General features: G+C 43.3%; 1 protein-coding gene across 3 annotated transcripts in view; it reads right to left on the bottom strand.

Annotated features, from left to right (window-relative positions):
* The window catches only part of sdccag8 (SHH signaling and ciliogenesis regulator sdccag8), an 87,405-nt gene that overhangs the window by 39,727 nt on the left and 20,848 nt on the right, over positions 1-26,830 (bottom strand). For all 3 annotated transcript variants that reach the window (XM_034184575.1, XM_034184576.1, XM_034184577.1), the window contains exon 13: positions 4,311-4,438. In XM_034184575.1, the coding sequence (XP_034040466.1) occupies positions 4,311-4,438 (128 nt within the window). The remainder of the gene's footprint in view (positions 1-4,310; positions 4,439-26,830) is intronic.

Raw genomic sequence — 26,830 nt, 5'->3', positions numbered from 1 at the left:
CAAACACACAGATGCACACATACGTACGCCAAACAAAGTTTGGTCAGTAGTGGAAAAGTAGCATGAAGAATGCTAATTAGCTGAACAGGCTTTGAATGCGTCTGGCCATGCGTAGGCCAAAAAGAACCCTGGGACACTGAAACACAGCAGACCTGGCACTGGAAACAGAGGAAAAATGAGGGCGGGAGGGATGGAGGGAAGAAGCGTGGCAGGGAGGGAGGGAAACAAATATCTATCATCTAGGGGCTGCTCTGTATGCATTTACTCGAAAAAGAAACATGAAAAAAAAAATGAAAAAGTAGGAGGGAGCGGTGAAGAAGGGAGAGAGCGAGGATGGATGGAAGGACAAAAAAAAGCTAATTATCCAGCTCGTCTGTTGGGTTGCACGGAGAGAGGAAGTGATGCGAGCTACTAAAGGACATCCACCCCTCCATCCCCTCCCCATCCGCAGTTTCCTGCTGTGCTCTGATGTCAGTTCTCTTTAGACAACATGTGTGCCGCCGACACGCGCCAGAAACAAACCCTTTGTTTACCCCCACCCTTCCCCAACTCCATCCGTTCCTCCCTCTGTAGCCTTCCATCGCTGTTCTGCGTACCAGCAGGATTTACTAGTTGTTGAAGGGAACCACAGGTAAATAAAAAGACAGGCGAGGGGAGGGCGGGCGTGTGGCTGAGGGTGGGTGGTGGGTGGAGTGTGGGGAGGTGGGGGGGATCCAGATGGTGCAGCAGATGTGCGAACAGCAGCAGCTCGGCTGCGCGGACAGACAGGGAGCTCTGAGCGCGTTCTCTGTGCTGTGCTCCGCGCTGGGCTGCTTTGCTCGCCTTCCCTCTGCCCTGCTCTCCGATTCTCTGTTCTCCTCTTCTGGTTATCTTTTGCTCCCGTTTTTTGTCTTTCTGACATCGCGTCACTGAAGACTGGCTCAGTTCAGATGAGCTAATTCAAACGCGTGCTGCAGTGATCAAACTCCTAAAGCGTCAGTCAATCTGCTCGCTGACAGGATACTCAGGCCTCGTCGTCTTTATTATATTGAGTACTGCTGCTTGAGTCTTCACAACAACAACCCAGCCTGGCCCATAAGTATTGAGACAGTATGAAATTTTAGTTTTTTATTTTTGTAAGTTGCCTCTAGTGCTTGTAGTTTACAATTTCAGCTTTAATTCAAGAGATTTAATAAAAACATTACACAAACCATTTAGGAATGACAGCCATTTTTATAAACGGTCCCTCCATTCTCAGAGGCCATAAGTAATTGGACAGCTGAACAAGTTGTGGCCTGTTTTCTCATTATTCCACAGCAATTCAGGTAGGTATTGGACCAAGACAAGTCCTTTTGACCTGACTCAACCTACCTGAATACCATGACCTGGATGACTGGGATTCTCCACAGACATATTTCATGGAGGACTAAGTAGAAAAAAATGGTCTGGAGTTGGTTCCAAGCATTGAAATTGCATTTGGCAACTCTCAATATGTGGTCCAAAGAGGTGTTGCTACAAGTGAAGCACGCCATGATTAGACTGAAAAACAAAACCCAATCACACAGGTAACATAACATAATTTGTCAGAGTGGTCAAATCTATAATTTGGTGCATTTTAAAAAAGACAACACGCATTGGTGATGTAAGCTACACCAAAAGGTCTGGAAGACCTCGAACAGCAACTAAAAGGGATGATGGCAGAATTCTTTTCTTTAAGAAAACCTCCTTCACAACATCTAGCCAGCACATCAGCATATCATTGCCAAAGACTATAATCAAGATACGCCTTCATGAATGTGAATACAGACATGGTGTTAACAAGTACTGTTAACATCTAAGAAAAGGAAGGTCTAATAAAGCCTACCCAGCTCTAAAACAACATTCTTTGGACAGATGTAACCAAGAATAACATGTACCAGGATGATGAGAAAAGTATGGAGAAAGAACAAAAGGAAAATTACATGGCTGTAATGCCTTTATGCATGTGATATTTTTGGCAAAATTCCAACAGGTGTAGGGTTCAGCAGGGTTAGTTCGATCGGATTCCTTCTCCCAGCATGTGGTCAATGAGTAGAATCAAATACCCGAAGAAGTCATATCCACAGAGAAACTCAATACCTTCAAAGCCAGCATGAACAGGCACCAGAGAAACCACCCACTCCACTTCGATTATAAAACCAAACAGAATGTGTATTAGAACAATGGGTATTGAGAGGCCAACCACTGTTGTAAACACCATTGGCCTTCTCACTGTAGAAGTATGTCAAGTCCAACCCCAATTCCAATGAAGTTGGCACGTTGTGAAAAATGTAAATAAAAAAAGAATACGATTTGCAAATCCTCTTCAACCTATATTCAATTGAATACACCACAAAGACAAGGTATTTAATGTTCAAACTGATAAACTTTATTGTTTTTGTGCAAATATTTGCTCATTTTGTAATGGATGCCTGTAACACATTTCAAAAAAGCTGGGACAGTGGTATGTTTACCACTGTGTTACATCACCTTTCCTTCTAACAACACTCAATAAGCATTTGGGAACTGAGGACACTAATTGTTGAAGCTTTGTAGGTGGAATTCTTTCTCATTCTTGCTTGATGTACAGCTTCAGTGTTCAAGAGTCCAGGGTCTCTGTTGTCGTATTTTGTGCTTCATAATGCGCCACACATTTTCAATGGGCAACAGGTCTGGACTGCAGGCAAGCCAGTCTAGTACCCGCACTCTTTTACTACGAAGCCACACTGTTGTAACACATGTAGAATGTGGCGTGCTGAAATAAGCAGGGATGTCCCTGAAAAAGACGTTGCTCGGATGGCAGTATGTGTTGCTCCAAAACCTGGATGTACCGTTCAGCATTGATGGTGCCATCACAGATGTGTAAGTTGCCCATGCCATGGGCACTAACACACCCCCATACCGTCACAGATGCTGGCTTTTGAACTTTGCGCTGATAACAATCTGGATGGTCTTTTTCCTCTTTTGTCCGGAGGACACAACGTCCATGATTTCCAAAAACAATCTGAAATGTGGACTCATCAGACCACAGCACACTTTTCCACTTTGCGTCTGTCCATTTCAAATGAGTTCGGGCCCAGAGAAGGTGGCAGCATTTCTGGATGTTGTTGATGTGTGGCTTTCGCTTTAGAGTTTTAACTTGCACTTGTAGATGTAGCAACAAACTGTATTAACTGACAATGGTTTTCTGAAGTGTTCCTGAGCCCTCGCAGTAAGATCCTTTACACAATGATCCTTTTTAATGCAGTGTCGCCTGAGGGACTGAAGGTCACGGGCATTCAATGTCCGCATTCTCCAGTTCTCCAGATTCTCTGAATCTTCTGATTATATTATAGACTGTAGATGATGGAAACCCTAAATTCCTTGCAAGTTGAGAAACATTGTTCTTAAACTGTTGGACTATTTTTTCACGCAGTTGTTCACAAAGTGGTGATCCTTGCCCCATCTTTGCTGGTGAATGGCTGAGCCTTTTGGGGATGCTCCTTTTATACCCAACCATGACACTCATGTGTTTCCAATTAGGTGTTCTTTGAGCATTCATCAACTTTCCCAGTCTTTTGTTGCCCTGTCCCAACTTTTTTGAAACATGTTGCAGCCATCCATTTCAAAATGAGCAAATATTTGCACAAAACAACAAAGTCTATCAGTTTGAACATTAAATATCGTGTCTTTGTCATGTATTCAATTGAATATAGGTTGAAGAGGATTTGCAAATCATTGTATTCTGTTTTTATTTACATTTACACAATGCCCCAACTTCATTAGAATTGGGGTTGTATATCTTTGCTAAACCCTTTGAATTAGAGCCAAAACTCTACGCTTCATCCACTTGCTGACTTTGTCATTGCAAGTCCATTGTGGTAATGTGGTGTGCAGAGAGATTACAAAAGTTATGTCACTGTCCAAAGCCTTATGCAACAGACTGTCATAGTGCCAAGATAAAACTGAAAGTTTTCATGTTTAGAGAGATGTTCTAAAAATGAAAACCCTTTACTGGCAGCTATTTAGGAAGCTAGTACAATATGAGAAAGTAAATAAAAATATTGTAGAAAAACTCACATTTCAGAGGAGACTGTAGTCACCCATTATACCAATCAGGAGAGCAAAGACCTCAGTTAGTGGTTTTTCTTTCTGTGTGCTTGGGAAATTGAACCTTTAACCATCTTGTCACAAGCTTGCTCATATAATCTTTAGGCAACCACAACCCCAAGGTCAGACAAAAGTGGTGAGAGGGAGAAACAGTGAGCTATGACACAGATGATAGCATTTTTAGTGTTGGCCAGCACTGAGGCCGGTTCCGGTGCAGTACTGACCTCTTTGCTGGTGTTGCACCTCTATTTGCTCCAGCAGCACAGACAGCGCACTCTCTCGTTCCTGTGCTGAAAGGGTGACAGATGCTATTTCTTCCTTGTGAGCCCGCTCCACGCTCTCTTTTTCCTTCCTGTATGAAAAAGATAAAGATGCAACAGGAATATGCCAACAGGAACCGTTTACAGAATCAATTACAAGGATGCTATAATAAAACCATTGTCCACAGATAACAGTCCTATGTACTTGAAGTCCTCTGTAGGCCTTGAGGCCTGTGCTCATGTCAGGATTCTGTAGCATGAAGCAGATGAGAGTCTACGACTCCCCATGGACGGGACGCAAGTTTGACACGTTATTTCCAGAGCCAAGGCCAGCACCCATTTAGAACTGGGTGTACTGGTACAAGGCAGATGAAGTGTCTTGTCCAAAAGGAAAGCGAGGAAAGTCATCAGGAATCCAAAACAGGTCTACATATTGGTAATCCAACACTGATCTGCTCACTCTGCTCAGCTGAACTCAATTCAATTCCATTTATTTCATTTATATAGCGCCAAATCACAACAAAGTTGCCTCAAGGCGCTTCACACAAGTAAGGTCTAACCTTACCAACCCCTAGAGCAAGCACACAGGTGACAGCGGTAAGGAAAAAGTCCCTCTGATGATTTGAGGAAGAAACCTCAAGCAGACCAGACTCAAAGGGGTGACCCTCTGCTTGGGCCATGCTACCAACACAAGTGACAATATGAATATACAGGAAATTTTGGGAGTTCATACTGGTGCACAGGACGGGAGGCCTGCAGAAGAAGACACCAACTCCCATCCGTGCTTGGAGTCACACCTCAAACAGAGAGAAAAAACAGAATCAGGCAACAAATATAGTAAAATTTGTCAGCATTAAGCAACAAGAAAAACAGAAGAAATACTAAAGTGATTGCCAAATTCAAAACACAACCATAGACAGTTGGCATTAAATAACCACTTTAACTATACAAGGAGAATGCAAAAAGTATCCAACCTCATTCTATCCCACAGAAACAAATACAACATGTGAGGTGTCATTTAGTGGGAAGGCAAAGGGAACCTTTTTGCGTAGGCGTGAGTTTTTTTCTCATCCGCAAAGCACATCAAATGCAAGTACCAACCCAAAGAGTGAAAAAACATACTGCGATGGAAGCAAATGGCACCATCCACAAGCCAATATAACCAAAGTGATTGACATAATATGGACTTTGGTCATGGATGGCCGTCATGCCACGATCCAAGAACTTGCAGACGACGTGGATTAGCACAGGTTCCATTTTGAGGGACGTATTAGGCATGTAAAGAAGGTCAGCAAAACTCTTACTGAAGCAGCTGACAGCAGTGCAGAAGCAACTGCGTCTGGAGGTCTTGCAGCTGCTCATTCTGCTCAGTTGATCCTTACCAAATACAACACTCCTGTGATTCGTCAGTTAGCAGCCGATCTGTTTTGATTGGTATTGACCCGTCTTACCATTGACAGAGTTTGGATAGCATGTGACATTTTGTACTGATATATTGACCTGTTGTACCTGTCAAGTATTATGATCCATGAGCCAAAGTTTGAAAATGTAGGCCAAGGATGGTCTGCAGCAGCACATGCCAGCAGCAGGACTTTTGTTTATTTGTTTGTGTTTTTTCTGTCTTTGTAGTTATTCTTTTCTTTTCTTTTTATCTGTTCCTCTGGTGTTGAGGTGCGCTTCGAGTTGGTTGAATTAGAAAGTTTGGAGAGAGCACAATTAACATGCTTCATAGCTAACAGGGTTAGCCACTTTTGTTTGCATCTTACCTGCAAAATCATATTTACTCCGATACAAAGATCTTAAAATTGACCTGACACCACAAACTGTATGTCGTGCTAAACCGTACTGTAGTTGAAGTAAGAAGTGTGAGTACCGATGATCCAGTGCGTGCGTATTGTGATAGTTGCGCCATTTAAAAAGCAGTTTAACAGCAGTATGATGCAGATCACTTAAAGATCCTCATAATTACACAATATACTGTATTCTAAAATAGATAACCCATCATAAGATTATCAATCTACATATCTGCTGAGGAAGGCCTGCAGCAGCACATACCAGCAGCATTCATAATAGGTACTTTTAAAACAATTCCATCAATATTTGAACATGTTACCTAATACTTATACTGATGAAAATTTAATCACATCATCATGTGATTCATACCGACACATGACATGGTAAATAAGATGCTGACATTCTTAGTTTTGGAGTTATCCTGTGTAAAAGAATGTGGAAACACTCATCACTCACTGATCACTGACACACAAGCCATGCTAAACACATGTAAAATTATCGTCAATGTAGATTTCACTTTGAGTCTTTAATCATATTTAATCCCAAAGGTTATTAAATTAAAAGCAGGCTGCTATAAATCAATAGCCAGAGTTGTGCTGAAAGCAGTTGTTATAGTAATCATTGTCAAAATCTTTTAAACAGAATGATGTGAAAAGACCAACATCAAAATAAAATTTCAACGAAATTATGACTAAGAAAAACAACAACAACAACAACTTTTTTCTTGTATAGCGCCAAATCACAACAAACAGTTGCCCCAAGGCGCTCAAAATGTGGCAGGGGTGGGATTTGAACCCGGAGCCTTCTGAACTGAAACCAAGCACATTAACCACTTGGCCACCACCCCTGCTATAAAACAAGCAGATATGTAGACTGATAATCTTATGATGGATTATCTATTTTAGAATACAGTATATTGTGTAATTATGAAGATCTTTATACAAATGCAAGCGATCTGCATCATATTGCTGTTAAACTGCTTTTTAAATGGGGCAACTATCGCAATATGCACACACTGGAACATCAGTACTCACACTTCTTACTTCAGCTACAGTACGGTTTAGCACAACATACAGTATGTGGTATCAGGTCAATTTTAAGCTCTTCGTATCAGAGTAAATATCACGATTTTGCAGGTAAGATGCAAACAAAGGTGGCTATCCCTGTCAGCTTTGAAGCATGTTAATTCTGCTCTCTCCAAACTTTCTAATTCAACCAAGTCCAAGTGCACCTCAACACCAGAGGAACGGATAAAAAGGAAAGAAAAGAATAACTACAAAGACAGGAAAAACACGAACAAATAAACAAAACTCTTCCTGAAGTCCAAAGGCGCTAATGAAGAGAGAATTCTCCAGTTGAAGTGAAAACTTTTCTCCCCTACAGCGCTTGGCCTGCATCTCCAAAGTGACCGCGTCTGTCTGTTCCTTCATGTGTATGTGTGTGTGTGTTCTCCTGCTGTCCTGCTGTCTGGGGTGTGAAAGCGGGTGGCGGGTGTGCAGGGGACACAAGGAGAGTGTGTGTCTGTTTGTGTACAAGTGTGCATGTGAGGCTCTATGTGTGTGTGTTTGTGAATGAACCCCCGCTGGGCTTGAACAGCAGCCTGAGCCACCAAAGCGCACACCAGGGCTCAGCGGGAGATGGCGGGCAGCCGTTGCCAGCCATTTGGTCCTGGAAGGGGTTCCAGGGGGCCGTGTGTATTTGTGTAAGTTTGTGTGTGTGTGTGTGTGTGTGTGTGTGTGTGTGTGTGTGTGTGTGTGTGTGTGTGTGTGTGTGTGTGTGCGCGCGCGCATGTGTCTGCAATTTAGGGGGGACTCACACCAGACCTGTTTATCCACCAATTAGCATCAGACAGGCAGCCAGAAAGTTCCAGCAGTCAGCAAAAGAGTGGTGGCGAGGAAGACGGGGGTGATGAAAAACAGTAAAAGACGCGGAGGTGCAGGTTTGTTTATCAGATTTTAGCTGATCTAGTGAAACTAGATTAGGAAGAATAAACCTGATAAAGTACAGATCAGGTCAAGCAAACTGACAGCCTTTATTTGTGTGTGACAGTAGTCCACAGAGGCCACTTTAAAGAGTAGTGGAAGAAGAAGGAGCAAGTCCCATATAGGCCATGGGGGTCCCTTGGTGCCGCTGCTTATCCCTGGATACCTAAGCATGAAGTAGATTAGTGTCTACAGCAGAGGTCTTCAACTCATTCCAGAAAGGGCCATGAGGGTGCAGGTTTTCTTTGCAACCACCCACTCCACCAGGTGATTTCACTCATTAACTGATTCCATCTGCTCAAAGTGATGTTAATCAGTGAAATGCCCTGGTGGAGATGGTGGTTGCAAAGAAAACCTGCACCCTCTCAGCCCTTTCTGGAATTAGTTGGAATACCTCTGATCTACAGCTTTGTCTCAATTCAAGATCCGCATGCTTCAAATGGTAAATTGTAAATGGACTGCATTTATATAGCGCTCTTCCATCTGCATCAGATAATTATGCCTCACATTCTCCCCGATGTCAGGGTGCTGCCATACAAGGCGCTCACTACACACCGGGAACAATAGGGGATTAAAGGCCTTGCCCAAGGGCCCTTAGTGATTTTCCAGTCAGGTGGGGATTTGAACCCATGATCTTCTGGACTCAAGCCCAACACCTTAACCACTAGACCATCACCTCCCCAAAGGCTGCATTCTATGAAGACCTGGCCTTCCAAGACCACAAAAGCCAAACCAATCATTGTGAAATAAGACTGTCTAGCTCACAGAGCATTCTGCAATTGCATCATTAGTTTATCTCGCCCCTACGCCATCACCAAGCAATCTTGACACCTGACAAGCTAGCGCAGTGGGCATAACCACTAGTTTACTAAACATTTTTCCATACTTCTTTATACTTTTCTTATAAACATCACTTATTTGCAATTGTACACATGGAGCCCAAGATGCTTTTATTTGTTTGTTTGTTTGTTTTTTTCCATTTACCAACCATTTCATCTTAAGGGAAAATCATACTATGATGCTTGGGATTATTTAGGTCCACTGTAACCGTTGTTTTGAGGGAAAAAAGGCTACATTTGTCAGCCGCATTCCAAGGAGGCTTCTAAATGAGACAGCCTAGTCACTCTACTGTGGAATTTGCAGTTGATGAAGAACAAAACCATATAAAAGCTGACAACTGCAAACATTTTAAATGTCTCATCTAATACCAGATAAAGTTTCTGTGCACAATTTTGCGTTGTTAATCAAATGCAGTGTTTACTCATAAAAATTCTGTTGCAAAATGTCTGAAAGATGAGCACTGTCAAATTAAAACATAAAAAGGGGAAAGTAAATGAGAGATGTAAGTGGACGGCCAAGCCCTGCAGCAGGCGTTCAGGGTGATGGGTAGAGCAGAGGCTGAATATGTGGGGCTGGAGCTGGATAACTCTCCCTGGACAATAATTTGCCTTCTAGCTAATTGGTGAATGAGCTCTGGGTTGCTGCCTGTGGCAGACACTCTCGCTTGGGCCTAAGAGGTAATAGCCTGAATGTTCAGTTAGCAGATAGCAGAGCCTATTTGTATTTGCCTGGCCTGATGCACCGTCAGACAGCTTGATAAGTGTGGCTAGAGCTGCATGGGGTAAGGTGGGCTGGAACGGCTCTGGGGCTACAGCCAGGTACAGTGACTGCTGGGTAAGTGGGAGGTGGCAGAGGCGGTGGCTGGCTGACTACTGTAGCTGGCTTTATCAGCGAGGAAGAAGAGGGGGCCCAGTCTGTACTGTCTGCCTAAGTAGGCACTATTCAAGCTGTTGCCCATTAGATGTGGGGTGCCAGGGCCTGACCAAGCGCGGCGTTTGCAGCACCCCGCGGTGTTGCGGGCAGCCCACGCCAGAAACACCAAATGCCGCGGTTTATCAGAGAACGAGCTCAAATTGGAGTCAGACGGTGGACGTGGAGGAATTGGAAGCATTCGCCGAATCCAGACACCACCGACCGCTGCTAAAGTAAAAGTGACTGCAGTCGCTATCATTACCAAATACACACAAAGAATGAAGATTGCAATCAAAAATAATGTCAAGTCTTTGCATATATCTGAAAAAACGTTTTATGAATATTATTTTTAAAAATCCACTCATGCTCTATATGCATGACCTACGTAAAAAACTATCGAGACACAAAAATAGTTTCTCAAATAATGCATATTCATGGGTTCTGCAATGTTCTGTGTTGAAAAATAACAGGTGTGAAATTAACAGAGAGGTGAGCAGATTGTGAACCGAGCCTATAGCACCAATGTGCAAACACACAAGCTTTATTCAATGACTTCAGGACAATGACTGTCAAAAAACACTAATGATCTCTGCAAACAGTTTGAGAGGACAGAATAGCAACGGTATCACTCTCACCAATAACGAATATACACACTCCAGTGTAAATGTACTATACTGAATATATATATGTATATGTATTATCAATCTTCAATATGATGGTGAGTTGTGCTCTTTAGAGAGTTTTCTCTTGAATATCAATCAACCAATCAACTTTTTTCTTGTATAGCGCCAAATCACAACAAACAGTTGCCCCAAGGCGCTCCACATTGCAAGGCAAGGCCATACAATAATTATGTAGAATAAAAATAGAATAAAATATTCTATTTTGATACGTTTTTCTAGACATTACAACTGTTCACTATTTAAATGCATTTGAAATTCTCAAAATGCTACCAGCCGTGATGATTCAGTTTCATGGAGGAATTCCAGTTGATCCGCAGCTATTTATGATAGACCATATTAATCACACCTCATTAATATTCATAAGACAGACAAAATCATTTCTGTTTATGTATGCGTAATTTGTATTAAAAGCACTGGCTTGTGTGTGTGTGAGTGAGTGAGTGAGTGAGTGAGTGAGAGAGAGAGAGAGAGACTGACACACAAAGGCCTTATGCAGGCTGATTTCACTGTAATTGCCAACCACTGAGAGAATAAACTGACATATTGAACATTTGCCGCGCTAACGTTGCACTCATACGGCAAACAATACACATTTGAACGGCTCCGTGCAGCAGACTGTGCTCAACATCGCGAGGTTCACTCTCGCATGTGCACCTAAATGTGTTTTAGCACATTTTAATAAACACAGGGGTGATGCAAGCCAATCACTCGACTCCTTTCTTTCTTTCTTTTTTTTAATGAATCAAAAAAAAAAAAACACTAAGTCTGATGTCATCTAACACAGGTTGTTTTATATTCCCAGCGTATATGGAGCGATCCGGTCATCTATCCATCCAGAGTTTTTGCCCATTCTTTTTTATTCTGCTCACTCTCTCTCTCTCTCTCTCTCTCTCTCTCCCCATCCTCTCTTCCCTCCCACCCCTTTTTTTCCCTGTAACTAAAGTGGCTGCGTCTCTCTCCATCTGCTGGTTCTTCCTTCAGCAGCCCTGCACCTGTTCACACCTCCTCTCCTGTTGGTCACCCCACCACCCCCCTTTATCTCTCCTTCTCTGCCTCCCTCTTTGCTCGGTGCGATGCTGCCAGGGCCGTCCCTGGCTCAGTTAGTCTCTGTCATTCAATCCATCTGTCGGCAAGTCAACTTTGTTTACAGCGGGTGGCCCAGGACTCTTTTCTTCTTCAAGGAGTGCTAGACCCCCCCCCCAGCCAGCCAACAGTGCCACCAAGGTCAGCGGTGAGCAAATCGTGGCTGAAAACCAGAAAGCTTCAACTGTCCAAATACCAAACCATTAACTATGCCTTCAACTCCAAAACAAGCACGTACATTAATATGGACATTTACACATCTCAGAAGCCATGTTTCTCTCATACATATAAATGAATGCACGCACCAGCAGACAGCTACAAATGGCCGTGCACACAGCTGCGCGCGAGCAAACATTTGCTAGTGCAGCACAAATTCCCTCAGAGAACAACCCAGCTCGAGATTGAAGTAATTAGCTGCTGATTGGCCTCTGTCATCATCTATCTGCTCAGAACGCAAAGTGAAAGAAGGTTTTAAGTCCTAATTGGCAAAGATGACTGATGGTCTTCACACAGGAAGCATGTACTGGCAGCACGGGCATCTGTGATTTTTTTAAAAATAAACAGACAGCATACGTACAATATGCTCCTATAATGACCCAATCCAGAAACCCAGGACTCTGCGTCGGGTGTCAAATCTGTGTACTACAAAAATAGTTGCGGTAGCATATGTGGGAGAGCTGGAGGTTGATCACCGATTTAAGCTAAGAAGGTAAACAATTGCCTGAATTACAGAGCAGGAGATGACGCTGTACATCAGCCCGATGGCGATTATTATGAACACATCACTGCCAGGCTCAAACATTCTCTCATCTTTCTTTCATCATTCTTGTTTTTCTTCATCATAATTCTGTATTCATTCCACCTTCACACCTTTTTAAAAATCATCATTTAACACTCTGCATAGTGCTGTATAAACAATCTGGTACATATGTTATTGTGCAAAATTCAACAATTTTTGTATTTTTGGCTCTGTGCATCAACACAATTGAGTTGCAATGACAATCAGGATGTGACTCAAGTGTAGACTTTCAGCTTTAACTTAAGCTATTTAACAAAAATACTGCATTAATCAAGAAGGAATTACAGCCATTTTTAAACACGGGCCCTCCATTTTCAAAGGCCAATTGTAATTACACAAACTAACATAATTAGAAATATAAGGATTATCATTAATACTTGGGGAAAAAATCCTTTGCAGTCATTAACTGCCTGAAATCTGGAACCCGTGGACATTACCAAATACTGAGTTTCCTCCCTTGAGATGCTTTGCCAGAACTTCACTGCAGCCTCAGTCATTTGCTTCTTGTTTGTCCGTCGTTTTGCATTCAAGTTTGTCCTCAGTGACTTAAAAGCACACTATATCATGCTGAGGTCAGAGGATTGACACTGTAAATCTGTTATACTGCTCTCATGTCATACTGATTATACATTTGCTATATCTCAGCTGCTCTTTTCTTTTTTCATACGCTTTTCATCATTCAGGTATAAATTAATCTTGGATTATTCCATCCAAATGTTTTCTGGCAGTCTAATCTGGCCTTTCTGTACTTGGAGTGTTTTCAGTGATTTGCCCCTTGTCCTAAACCCTCTGTTTCCCTTCATGAAGGCTTGTCTTGATTGCAGACTTTGACAACAGACTTTCATAACAATACGTTGAGCTCCTCCAGAGTGACTGAGTGATTGACTTGGCTAGCTATTGATGAGTAGTTGCTCTTCACCAATGAAAGAACTCTGCCACCACCCACTTGTCTTCTGTGCTCTTCCAGGTGTTTTGATGTTGCTGATCTCACCAGCATATTCTTTCTTCTTAAATATTTAGCAAACTGCTGGTTTGGTCATTTATAAATTTCCTGTTATCTGTCTGATAGCAGGAAATTATTATTCCTTCACTTGTATCAACACCCCTTTGAACCTTGTATTGGCAGTAAAAATGAACAGTTACTAAATGAAATTCAACACTTGGAATCAACTCCAGATGTTTTATCTGCTTAATTTGCCAATAAAGAGGAAAAGGCCACACCAAGACATGAAACTGCTCGTCAGTGAGCTGTCTGATTATTTATGGCCTCTGACATGGACAGGCTGTGCATAAAAACGCCTGTAGACCCTAAATGGTTAATGTGTTGTTTTTGCTAAACCTCTTGAATTAAAACTGAAAGTCTACACTACAAACACATTCTTCATCGCTTCAGTTGGATTCCACTGTCATAGTGTACAGAAGCAAAATTACAAAAACCGTGTCACTGTGCAGACACTTATGTGCCTGCTGGTAAGAAATGCACTGACTGCTTTTCCAAGTGCATGTGTTATCATTTTGAAAAACGCAAAAGCACTAAGGTCTGTCATTCAATTGAGGATTTCCTACGATAATCAGAAAATTCCTCAGGTGAAACATTTTTATTTAAGCTTCCTGTCATTGAAATGAGGCACAGAATGAGTATGATTAACCTCACAGGCAGAATTCATTATACAGACAAAGGCAATCTCTCGTATCAAGTGCCAGAGGATGTCAAATAAAGATCCTCCTGTCATCTTCCCTTTTACAACGCCCTCTAATTCTCCTCACAACATTCCGCCTCTTGCATCCGCCACAATCTATCCTCTCAGCTGCTCCAGTCTTTGTGAGCATCTTCTGAAACCATTTATGTGGACTGATTGGCACTGCAGTACCCACAAAAAGAGTGAAGAGGGAGAAAACAGGATAAAGAGGAGATAGAGGGAAGATAAAAATGAAGAAGACAAAGAGGATCAATTCAAGTAAAAACAGAGCGGAGCAAAGAACCTTTCTCTCATGTTGGATGAAAGCTGCAGCCACTGGGCAACGTGGAGTGAGTGATGGTGTCACCTCACAGCAGGGGTATGTGAAGGCACAAACTAACCCAGATCACAAACACACACGCTGAAAATTTAAAGTGGAAACCACCAACATGAAGCAGCTGATGCAACACTGTGAGCTGTACCAGGATACAGTGACAACAACTTTAAAATGTATGAAACTGCTGCAAAACCTCTTCATGTCCATGTGATGTCAAAGCATGGAAGAGTAAGCAGACAAAAGAGGGCAGGAGAAAGGAAAGGAGCACAGAAGGAGGTGAAGAATGGGTAGTAGCAGACTGGTGAGCTCTGTCTCTTATTCTATCCTCCAGCAGTAATGCGTATGTAGGACAGTGTCCCACAGCAGACTTGGCTAAGGTATCGGACGTTGTAGCCAACAGATCTTGCCTGAGGTCTCCCAGTCAGCGATCTGTCGATTCTATCCATTCCCAGTTCCCACAGATGGAGCATTACAGTTTTCATCGGGAAAGTATTCACTTTTTTCCACATTTTATTATGTTACAGCCTTATTCTCAAATGGAGTAAATTCATTTTTCCCCTCAAGTTGTACTCACAACACCCCATAATGACAATATGAAAAAAAGATTTTTTTTTTTTAATTTTTGCAAATTTATTAATAATAAAAAAATAAGAAATCACGTGTACATAAGTATTCACACCCTTTGCTCAGTACTTTGTTGATGCACCTTTGGCAGCAATGACAGCCACAAGTCTTCTTGAATATGATGCCACAAGTCTTCTTGGTGCACCTATCTTGCTGCAATTTTGCCCATTCCTCTTTGCAGCACATCTCAAGCTCCATCAGGTTGGATGGGGAGCATCGGTGCACAGCCATTTTCAGATCTCTCCAGAGATGTTCAATCAGATTCAGGTCTGGACTTTGGCTGGGCCACTTAAGGACCTTCACAGATTTGCCATGAAGCCACTCCTTTGATATCTTGACTGTGTGCTTGGGGTCACTGTCCTACTGAAAGATGAACCGTCGTCACAGTCTGGGGTCAAGAGCGCTCTGGAACAGGTTTTCATCAAGGATGTCTCTCTACATTGCTGCATTCATCTCTCCCTCAATCCTGACTAGTCTCCCAGTTCCTGCCACTGAAAAATATACCCACAGCATGATGATGCAACCACCACGCTTCACTGTAGGGATGGTATAGTAAGGCTCCTGTTGGTGTGAATGAAGCTGTAGAATGACCATGACTCTAATTTTTTGCCTGAGTGTTTTCAAATTGGTTGTATTTCGAGAATTTTTTGTAGGTCACAGGTGGTCAACCCTCTGGGATCTTGACAATTTTAGGGTTTTGTTTTGTTTGTTTGTTTGTTTTTCCTCTTTTTTTTTTTTTTTGCTCTTGTTACATTTTTACATTGTGGCCTGATTTTTCAGTCCACCAAGTTCTGAGCCTCTATAGGAACAGCAGAATTATGGCTGGAAAAGGTCTTTTGTGAATTATAACAGTTAGCACGTCATAAATCATAAACAAAGGGGAAAAAAAACTGTACTTTGTTTTTTTTTTTAACAAAACACTGAAAAAAGATAGACTACATACAGAAAAATATTTTTCCCAAGTGCACTCAAAGATATGAAGTGCTATATTTACTTAATCTAGTTATGTCAAACGTACATATAGAACTGGCTTGTTTAAACTGGAAAAACAATGTGTAACAAATTGTTACAATTAATTGTATGCTGTGTTTCCCATTTAAACAATCGGGTTTTGTGGGACCAGTTCAGATAACTACATTAACATAGCACTTTAGTGTGTGCGCACAAGAGTTAGCAATATTTGGGGGAAAATGGGGATGCCACATGCTATGGAATTCTCTTCCCCTGTCCCTATGCTGTATAGACTCTATTGACTCTTTTAAAAAGCAGATGAAGATATTTTTATTCAGACAAGCATTTAATTAATTTGATGTTTTATGCTGTATTCTATTGTTTTATATAGTTGTGATAGTTGTGATATGTTATATTTTCATTGTGAAGCACTTTGTGATTTTATCTGTGAAAAGTGCTATATAAATAAAATTTACTTACTTACTATGTGTATATATATATATATATATATATATATATATATATATATATATATATATTAGAAGTATGTTTATTTTTTTCTGTTCTACATCTCTCTCACCATACCTTTCTGTTCCTTTCATGCTCTGCCCTCCAACCAGAAAATCAGTCGATGATTCTCTGAATTTCTATCATATGAATTTTAGTCTCAGATGAGTCATTCAAAGCATCATAGTTGTGCTAATGTGTGCAGAATTATTTATTTTACCAGAATCTGATCTAGATAGAGTAAAAACATTTTTAATAAGGCATCTAGTGCAAAATTATTTTGATAAAATATCCCCATCTGAGATTTGGTGAGTTTTCCTGATGGAAGTGTTGAGCATACATGAGGAGTTCAAAAATTTGGAAATCTGAATGACTATTTCTTGTTTTCCATTTTCTTACTGTGATAAACATGGCAATTTAAAAAAATGGTTTGTCCAACCAGCTGATTGAGGAGTACAGTGAGTTAAGTGTTAAAATCGCTTCTACGTATACTCATTTATTAGTATGCAGCTCGAATTAAGAATAAAATACATATTTCATTTTAATTACCTTCAAGTCAACTAAATTAACATTGATGAACTTGTACATAAAAACTAAAGATGCAGCAACAAATATAAAACAGTATGGCAGGAAGAAAAAAGAAGCTTAAGAAATGGAAAGAAAGATAAAAGAGTGTATCTCCACAGATTGAGAGAGAGAGAGAGAGAGAGAGATGAGGAGGTAGGATGACAGAGAGGGCACACTGACAGTGAGGAGAGAACGCAGCAAGGTCTCATCACCAGGCCAACGGGCGCACCACTGTCAACATCATGACACTCTGTGGTATTCACTCTCACACACACACACACACACACACACACACACACACACACACACACACACACACACACACACACACACACACACACACACACACACACACACACACACACACACACACACACACACACACGTGGCTGGCCGACGGCCCTCCCAGCTGCCCTATCCGTAACTGTCTGATTAGTTGTGCTAAGCAGCCCCTCCCCTGCCAACCATGGTGCCATCTGCTCCCCAACAACATGGCTGCCGACCAGACAAGCACACGCACGCACACACATGAACACCCACATATACACAGTGAACCTCGTACCTGACTCTGCCCCGCAACTGTCACACAGAGAGACACACACATCAAAGTTCACAGACACAGGTGTAGCCCAAAGGTATCAACACTTAATATTCGCACAAAGGCTCTTCTAACTGCACGCTTACAAACAACTCGGCAGCGCACAATGTGAAACAACTATTCTGGCACCGTAGCCATGCACACACGTACACACACGTGCTTTGGAGGTGGTGAGCGTGTATGTGTGTAGGGACAGTGGTTAGGCACCATTAATTCCAGGTAGAAAGATAGATGCGGTGCTGAAGTGTGTGCGCTTGCTGGCACCGGTTGAAGGTTCATTATGGCCCCCGCCTCTCCTGAACAACTGCAGCCCGCAAGGTGTCCTGGCCCTTTTATTCTGGGCCATGATTGGACAAGGGCCTCCCGCCGAGTTGGTTTGCAGCAGTTTTGTCGCGCCCAGATTTTGCTCTCTGCTCAAAGCGAGCCTCTGGCGGGAAACGGCATCTGCTGCCTCACCTTCCTCATTTACACTTCTCCACCCTCACACACAGACACTCGCACAGAGTTCTGTTCCCCCGCCTTCCCAGACCTTGCGATCACGATCTACAACTGAGGGGAGAAATGTGGAGAGGTGGAGGTACAGACAGAGGGAGACCACAGCAGCGTGACATGTCTAATAGAGTTTGAGGAACTTTGTTTATCAGAGTCGCAGCAGTCGGTGTGGATGTCTGTCTTACGAGCACTTCTTCTCCTCTCTGTTTCAGCATCCGTTGTTTCAGTTCAGGGTCACAGAAAGGAGAGCGTAGCACCAAAACACAGGAATGCCATCTGTATCCTTCAACCTCGACCTACCATCAGGTCCATAAGTAACTGGAAAGTGACAATTTTTGTAATTTAAACTCTGAACACCTACACAATGGAATTGAAATAAAAGAAAATCAAGATGTGCCTGTTGTTATAGACTGTGAGGTGATTCATGGTGGCGTGGAGCAGACAAGGACTTTCATACAAGAAGACAGATCAAACCCAGGCTTGAGGCTGAAATTTTATGTCTTGAAGGTAATCCTTCTCTGTTCCACTCCACCGTGAAGATGTGTAACTCCATCAAAGACATCTTGGTGGCTTCCGTCACCAGTCGTCTTCTTACACATCACTCAGTGTTTGAGAACAGCAAAACTGTCTCCATCATATCACACGAATTTGTTCCAGTAGTTCCCAGTAAAAGTGCTCAGATCCCAATTTTTGGCTCCAAAGTCCTTTCATGTTGAACATCAGCCGAGACCAACAGAGTTTTTAAAATACTTTAAAATTATTTTTTTAATTGCCTATTAAAGAATGTTCTACAGTATGTTCACAACAGTTTTTGCAATTCTATGGTAACAGAATTAAAATAATAGCAAAATCTGGCCAGATTAAAAAATTTTGCTGTGATTGCAATTCTGTTTCCATAGAATTGTCCATTTATATATCTGACCGGTGAGCAATTGAGAAACCCAGTCACTGGAGAAGGCCAAGGGATGCCCAGGTTTCACCCTATATATACAGTCTATGGTTTCACCTGGTTGCAGAAGACAGATGGTTATTTTAGCAGTGTGGGAATAGACCGGCTGTCTTCCTGAGTGGCTGCCATCCAGGATCCAAGCCGATTCAGTGGTGTTCTGGATGTGGTGAAGTCTGAGAGCATCAGCACATGCTCCCAGACTTGACTTGTGAACAACTGCACAAAGAGATCACCCAAAACAGTCACATGTCCCGCTGTGCAGGTTCTACATGATTTTTTTCTTTGTACTGCTCTGGCGCTGTATTTTCTTCCAATATCACCACCAGACACGTCAAAGTTCACAGCATTAAACTGGCACTCTCTCATCTTCTACACAAGATGGCGTCACAACTGCTTTGCTTTAGGGCTCTATTGGTGATACAGGTGAGATTTGAAGACTATCAGACAGAGCCCCCCACACCAACAAGATGTTGTCATGATCACCTCAGTCGACATTTTGGGTTTACAACACACTTGATCAGACTCACAACTAAGTGACAATCACTTGATGGTTCCTGTCCTTTTGTTATGTGTGAAGGTGCGTGTGAAGGTTATTCATGACATACAGCCACAGATCTGACTTTATTAACAGTCAAGCATGTCCAGAATTCTACGGTTTCTTGTTCCAGATTAGTAAATCAAAGTCTATGAATATGCCCATCCAGTTTACATGTGTTTTGTGGACTTGGAGAAGGTGTATGATCGGGTACCCTGAGAGATACCGGAGGTGCTGCAGGAGTATGAAGTGAGGGGGTCCATTCTCAGGGCCATCCAATCTCTGTACTCACAAAGCGAGAGCTGTGTTTGGGTGCTCGGCAGTAAGTCAGACTTGTTTCCGGTGGAGGTTGGCCTCCGTCAGAGCTGGCCTTGTCACCAATCCTGTTTGTGATATTCATGGACAGGATATCGAGGCGTACCTGGGGGAGGAGGGCCTTCATCTTTGTGTGCACAGGATTTCATTACTACTTTTTGCAGATGATGTGGTCCTGTTGGCTTCATTGGCCTGTGACCTCCAGCAGTCACTGGATCAGTTCACAGCCGAGTGTGGAGCAGCTGGGATGAGGATCAGCACCTCTTTCTACCTGGTGCCTGCAGAGGCCATGGTTCTCAGCAGGAAACCGATGAATGACCTATTCCGGGTAGCAAATGAAGTCTTGCCCCAAGTGAAGGAGTTCAAGTCCCTCAGGGTCTTGTTCAGGAGTTAGGGGACAATGGAGCATGAGATCGGCCTGAGAATCTTTGCAGCAGGGATGGTATTGCATTCGCTCTACTGTACTGTTGTAACAAAAAGGGACCTGAACCAAAAGGCGAAGCTCTCGATCTACTGGTCAATCTTCGTTCCGACTCTCACTTATGGTCATGAGGGTTGGGTCATAACCAAAAGAACTAGATCGCGAGTACAAGTGGCTGAAATGGGTTTCCTCACGAAGGTGTGTGGCGTCTCCCTTAGAGATAAGATGAGAAGCTCAGTCATTGGTAAGGAGCTCGGAGTAGATCAGCTGTCTCCATGTTGAAAGGAGCCAGCTGAAGTGGTTCAGGCATCTGGTAAGGATGCCTCCTGGGCACCTCCCTAGGAAGATGTTTCAGGCACGTCCAGGTGGGAGGAGACCCGAGGGAAGACCCAGGACTAGGTGGAGAGATTATATCTCCACACTGGCCTGGGAACGCCTCGGGATCCCCCACTCAGACATAGTTAATGTGGCCCAGGAAAGGGAACTTTGGGGTCCCCTGCTGGAGCTGTTTCCCCTTTAGCCTGATCCAGGATAAGCGGTTGAAGGTGTATATGTATGTATGTATGTAAATCAAAGTCCTGCAGGGTGCCAAAACAAGAAAACATATTCACTGAAATTATATTTTGACCTCAGCATCTACAGCTCTAAACAACCAGCCTCATCAACATGGATGCTTGATTTCACGGGGATAACAAAGTGGAATTTGTGGGGCTTCAGACGCTGAGCTCGTCCAAATCACGGAGAGAGCACACAGGTCTCAATAAACCATTAATACACATGGAATCATCCACATCCACACCTATCTGATGTGCCGGAAAACAAGTTCTGCTGGGCAGTTTTCACCAAGGCCTCGGGGATCTGTGATCACACAACAAAGGGAAACCGGGCAGGATGAAGACAAGGAGTGAAAGAACTAAAGGAAAACAAGAAATTCAGAAGCAAACATACAAAAACAAACTTGGTAAAGCCCTCTGCTGGGTTGGGACCGAGATTGCAGTGTTTGTGTGTATGTGAGGCAATGTGAACAGAGTGTGGAGGATTAGGACAGATCCTGGGCTGTCCAACTCACAGCTGGCTGATGATCCAATCCTGGAGTGCAGCACAGCGCAGCAGTCACCATGGGACGCCCGTACGTATGCACGCATCTGTGTATGCAAGTGTGTGTCTGTGTGTAGAGGCATAAGTTGGGCTAATGTGCATTTTAGAGTGTACATTCGCAAACATGAAGTATAAACAACTGTGTGGATTAGAAAGGCAGGTAGGGCTCTCAGGTATGAGAGCATCTCTTTACAGCACAGCCCCTATTTGAAGATTTGGTGGCAGCCTGAGATGATTTGGACAACAACTAGAGAAGTGAAAACATGGAATAAGCAAGCTGCACAGACAACTGCATGTTTCTGAAGGCCAGTAGTACAAATGACCTCCAGGTCTTCTAAATATCTCACTCATATAAACATACAACACCTGTGAGCCCACTAGTGAACAGCAAAAAAAGGCAAACGTATGACTCCAAATGAATGTATTTAAACGTATTCAACTCCAGCAGACCAACAGATGGACACTAAAGGCTCATTACGCTCAGTGTTAAATATGAAAATGGACAGAGCCTACTGTCTGCACTCTGCATACATTTCATCTGTATTTGTATCCGTTTTCTGAAAGCTTACAAATACAGAGGAAACAGAGCTGTAGCACCATAAATCATGTCAATGGTGTAGCCAAAATTAAATAAATGGACTGCTTCTGTGTAGGCTCTCAGTTGTCCAGGTGGTTTCCATAGTAGAGAAGCTTGAATCTTCGACTGGACTGGGTTGCTTGATGTGAGGACGTTTCACTTCAAATCACAGAAGCTTCCTCAGCTAAAATTCTTGCTCTGGTAGTCTGACTTCTGTCTTGACTCTTGTAGAGAAGAATAAACCAGAAGCCAACAAAAGCTGGAGTTTTTAACCTAATCAGACCCCTCCTACCGAGAGGCCGACTGCTATAGGCTAGTGACTAAACAATAGCTCTAATTAGCACCTATTGTGCACTCTCCTAATGATGGGATGTAAGCCTCCCCTGATGGCTCCCTTGACGACTCTCCTGATGACGTGAATGACTCATTACCACGAACAAAAGACTGAAACTGCTTAGACCTGAGTACACCATTGTAAACAGGGGACAAAGCGTGTCTGAGACCCGCCCCCCGGTTAAGGCTGGGTTTCAACTGTTTTACAAAGAATGCTTCCTTGACACCTCTCTCAAACCATTTCTTCTCTCTGGCTAAGATTTTAACTTCCTTGTCCTCAAACGTGTGGTTAGTGTCTTTCAGGTGGAGATGAACTGCAGACTGAGGTCCACTGGCGACCTCTCTGCGGTGCTGGTATAGCCTCTTGTTTAAAGGTTGCTTAGTTTCACCTATGTAGTGTTCATTACAGTTTTCCTGACATCTGATATAATACACTACATTGCTCTGTTTGTAACTAGGGATCCTGTCCTTAGGGTGAACTAATTTCTGTCTCAAGGTGTTAACCGGTTTAAAGTAAACTGGGATTTTGTGCTGTCTGAAGATCCTCTGTAGTTTTTCCCCTACTCCTGCTAAATAAGGGAGAGACACTCCTCTTCTTCTTGTCTCTGTTTCCTGTCTATCTGGTCTCTTTGTTTTCTGGGACTTCTGCACTTTGTCCAGGGACCATCGTGGGTACCCACATACTGTGAGGGCTTTCTGTACAAGTTGTTGTTCTTTAGCCCTTCACTCTGCAGTTGTGGGCACCTGTAGGGCTCTGTGTTGAAGAGTCCTGATCACCCCGAGCTTGTGTTCAAGGGGGTGGTTTGAGCCAAAGAGCAGATATTGGTCAGTGTGAGTGGGTTTTCTGTAAACCTCTGTCTGGAGCTGCCTGTTCTCTCCAATCGTAACATCACAGTCCAAGAAGGCTAAATGGTTGTTTCTGGCATCCTCACGTGTGAACTTGATATTGGAATCCACCGAATTGATGTGTTCTGTAAAGTCCTCGACCTCCTGTTGCTTGATTTTAACCCATGTGTCATCGACATATCTGAACCAGTGACTGGGAGAGATGCCCGTGAACGACATCAAGGCTGTCTTCTCCACTCGCTCCATGTACAGATTGGCCACAATGGGGGATACCGGGGACCCCATCACACAACCATGGATCTGCCTGTAGTAATTCCCCCTAAACAGGAAATACGTGGTGTTAAGACAGATCTCCAAGAGTTGGCTGATGTGGTCTGGTGTGAGTTTGGTCCTTTCAGGTACAGACACATCCTCCAGCAGTCTCTGCCTCACAGCTGAGATGGCCTCAGCAGTGGGGATGCAGGTGAACAACGAAGTCACATCAAATGACACCATAGTTTCATCTGCCTCCAGCTGCAGGTCCTTGATCTTGTTCACAAAATCTTGTGTGTTCTCCACATGGTGATCTGAGTTACCCACTAGAGGAGCCAAAATCCACTTGAGGTGCTTGGCCAAATTGTATGTGATGGAATCTGTGCTACATACAATAGGCCTGAGTGGCACGTCCTGTTTGTGGATTTTGGGCAGTCCATAGATGCATGGAGTGGTGTCCCCCGGGTACAGTCTATAGTATGTCTGCCTGTCGATGAGTCCCTCTTTCTCCAGGTTTTGGAGGTAGCTAATGATTTTCTTCTTATAGCCACTCGTGGGGTCTCTCTTCAGACGTTCGTATGTACTGGAGTCACTTGGCCTTGTAGTCTGATGTGTTCAGGACCACTGTGCATCTGCCTTTATCCGCTGGCAGGACAAGGATGCTTTGGTCCTTCTGCAGTGCTGACAAAGCTTTCTGTTCTTCTCCTGTGATGTTGGACGGAGGAAGCTTAGCACTGTTAAGCAGTGCTGTGACTCTTAGACGGAGGTCCCCAGCTTCTGACTCTGACAAACTGTTATGTTTAATGGCTGACTCTACTGCAGTGATGTAATCTACTGTCGGTATATGTTTAGGGGTCACTGAGAAATTTAGTCCTTTAGCGAGCACATCCTTTTCTGTCTGTGTAAGAACCCTGTCGGACAGATTCTTTACCCAATTTTCCCTGTTGTCACTAATTTGTCTGGGTGTATCTTTAAAACTACTCCCCCTGAAAGTAAATGGACTGCATTTATATAGCGCTTTTCCACCTGCATCAGACGCTCAAAGAGCTTTACAATTATGCCTCACATTCACCCTGTTGTCAGGGTGTTGCCATACAAGGCGCTCACTACACACCGGGAGCAATAGGGGATTAAGGACTTTGCCCAAAGGCCCTTAGTGATTTTCCAGTCAGGCGGGGATTTGAACCGAGGATCTTCTGATCTCAAGCCCAACACCTTAACCACTAGACCATCACCTCCCCAAAAACGAGACACAACCCTAAAGCACAAGAACATGAAGAAGACCGTTAACAATGGCATTATGTTGTGACAACAATTTAATAGACATATTTTCTGAACATGTCGCACTGGAGTATTCATTGCATCTGTCCAAAATTGCATCTTGAAGAGAAAAAACAAACAAACATATGTCACATTTGTTTTTCGAAACAATTCATTCTTTAATTTATTTATCCTAGCCAACCTCCTTGTTGTCCTCCAGCTGTTTCGCAAAGTGCAAACAACTTGAGTGTTGAAGGTTTGAAATATGAGGGTTATATCCTCTCTGGTCATAGGCGTGTGAAGGTTATTCTGTCTTTATTTGAGAGCATGGTCTTTGAGTTTGAGAGCATGATTTATTAATTTCACTTGTTCTCTGAGGCCCAGCATATCCTCCTCATTCAGATCTTCTTCCTTCTTGTTTTATGGTAGTTAGTATCCAATAATCTTGTATTACTTCCACCTTCTAGTCCGAAGTGTGGCTCAGAAAGCAGTTCATTCAGATCAGTATAAAAGAGCAACTTGTCACGATTTTAGACAGTGCAGTCTTGTGGCCATAGATGATACTGCAGTATTTTCAGATCTCTCCAGAGATGTTCTATCAGATTCAGGTCTGGACTCTGGCTGGGCCACATAAGGACATTCAGAGTTGTCCTGAAGCCACTCTTTTGATATCTTGGCTGTGTGCTTAGGGTCATTGTCCTGCTGAAAGATGAACCGTTGCCCCAGTCTGAGGTCAAGAGCACTCTGGAGCAGGTTGTCATCCGGGATGTCTCTGTACATTGCTGCGTTCATCTCTCCCTCAATCCTGTCTAGTCTCCCAGTTCCTGCTGCTGAAAAACATCTCCACAGCATGATTCTGCCACCACCATGCTTCACTGTAGGGATGGTGACTGGTTTCCTCCAAACATGACGAATGGCATTCACGCCGAAGAGTTCAATCTTTGTCTCATCAGACCAGAGAATTTTGTTTTTCATGGTCTGAGAGTCCTTTAACTGCATTTTGGTAAACTCCAGGCGAGCTGCCAGGTGCCTTTAAGGAGTGGGTTCCGTCTGGTAATTCTGGTAATACAGGCCTGATTGGTGGAATGCTGCAGAGATGATTGTCCTTCTGGAAGGTTCTCCTCTCTCCACAGAGGAATGCTGGAGCTCTGAATGAGTGACCATCTGGTTCTTGGTCCTCCCCATGACTAAGGCCCTTCTCCCGATTGCTCAGTTTAGATGGGCGGCCAGCTCTAGGAAAGGTTCTGGTGGATCTGAACTTCTTCCATTTACAGATGATGGAGGCCACTGTGCTCATTGGGACCTTCAAAGCAGCAGAAAGGTTTCTGAACCCTTCCCCAGATTTGTGCATTGAGACAATCCTGTCACAGGGGTCTACAGACAATTCCTTTGACTTCATGCTTGGTTTGTGTTCTGACATGCACTGTCAGCTGCGACCTTGTACGAGGGCAGGCTGAAAAGTTCTAAGGCTCACCAAGAAGGAGAAATGCCATTTCAATAAAACTTGGCATGCATTAAGTTCAACTCTTCTGATGACTAACTGTGTTATTTTCTTCCAGGTTGTGAGGTAGTTTGTGGTTCATAGCCAAGTTTGAATGTTCATGGTAGAGGGAAATGGCAAAAATGGACAAAATCTGGCATCGCAGTGTGATTAAGTACCTGCATAAGAAGCAGCATAAGAAGGGGTTAAAGCCCAAGGACATTCATGTGGATATGGTTGCTACATTAGGGGATGAAGCTCCCTCCATATCTACAGTGCAGAAGTGGGCAGCTGAATTTAAGAGGGGCAGAGAGAGCCTTGAAGACGACCCAAGGTCTGGGCGGCCTGCAACAGCCACAACCCAGAAAAACATTGACCTTGTTCATGAAAGGGTGATGGACGACAGACGATCAACGATTAATCAGCTAGCAGATGCTGTGGGAATATCCCGTGAGAGAATTGAACACATCCTGCATGAAGAACTTGGAATGTCAAAGGTGTCAGCTCGGTGGGTGCCGCGTCTTCTGACGCCTGATCAGAAACGCACCAGGCTAGTCATGTCGAAGGCAA

Source organism: Thalassophryne amazonica, chromosome 13 (genome assembly GCF_902500255.1).
Source record: "Thalassophryne amazonica chromosome 13, fThaAma1.1, whole genome shotgun sequence".
Classification (NCBI taxonomy): domain Eukaryota; kingdom Metazoa; phylum Chordata; class Actinopteri; order Batrachoidiformes; family Batrachoididae; genus Thalassophryne; species Thalassophryne amazonica.
Note: the sequence above shows the minus strand (reverse complement) of the source record. Positions and strands in the feature narration are given on the sequence as shown.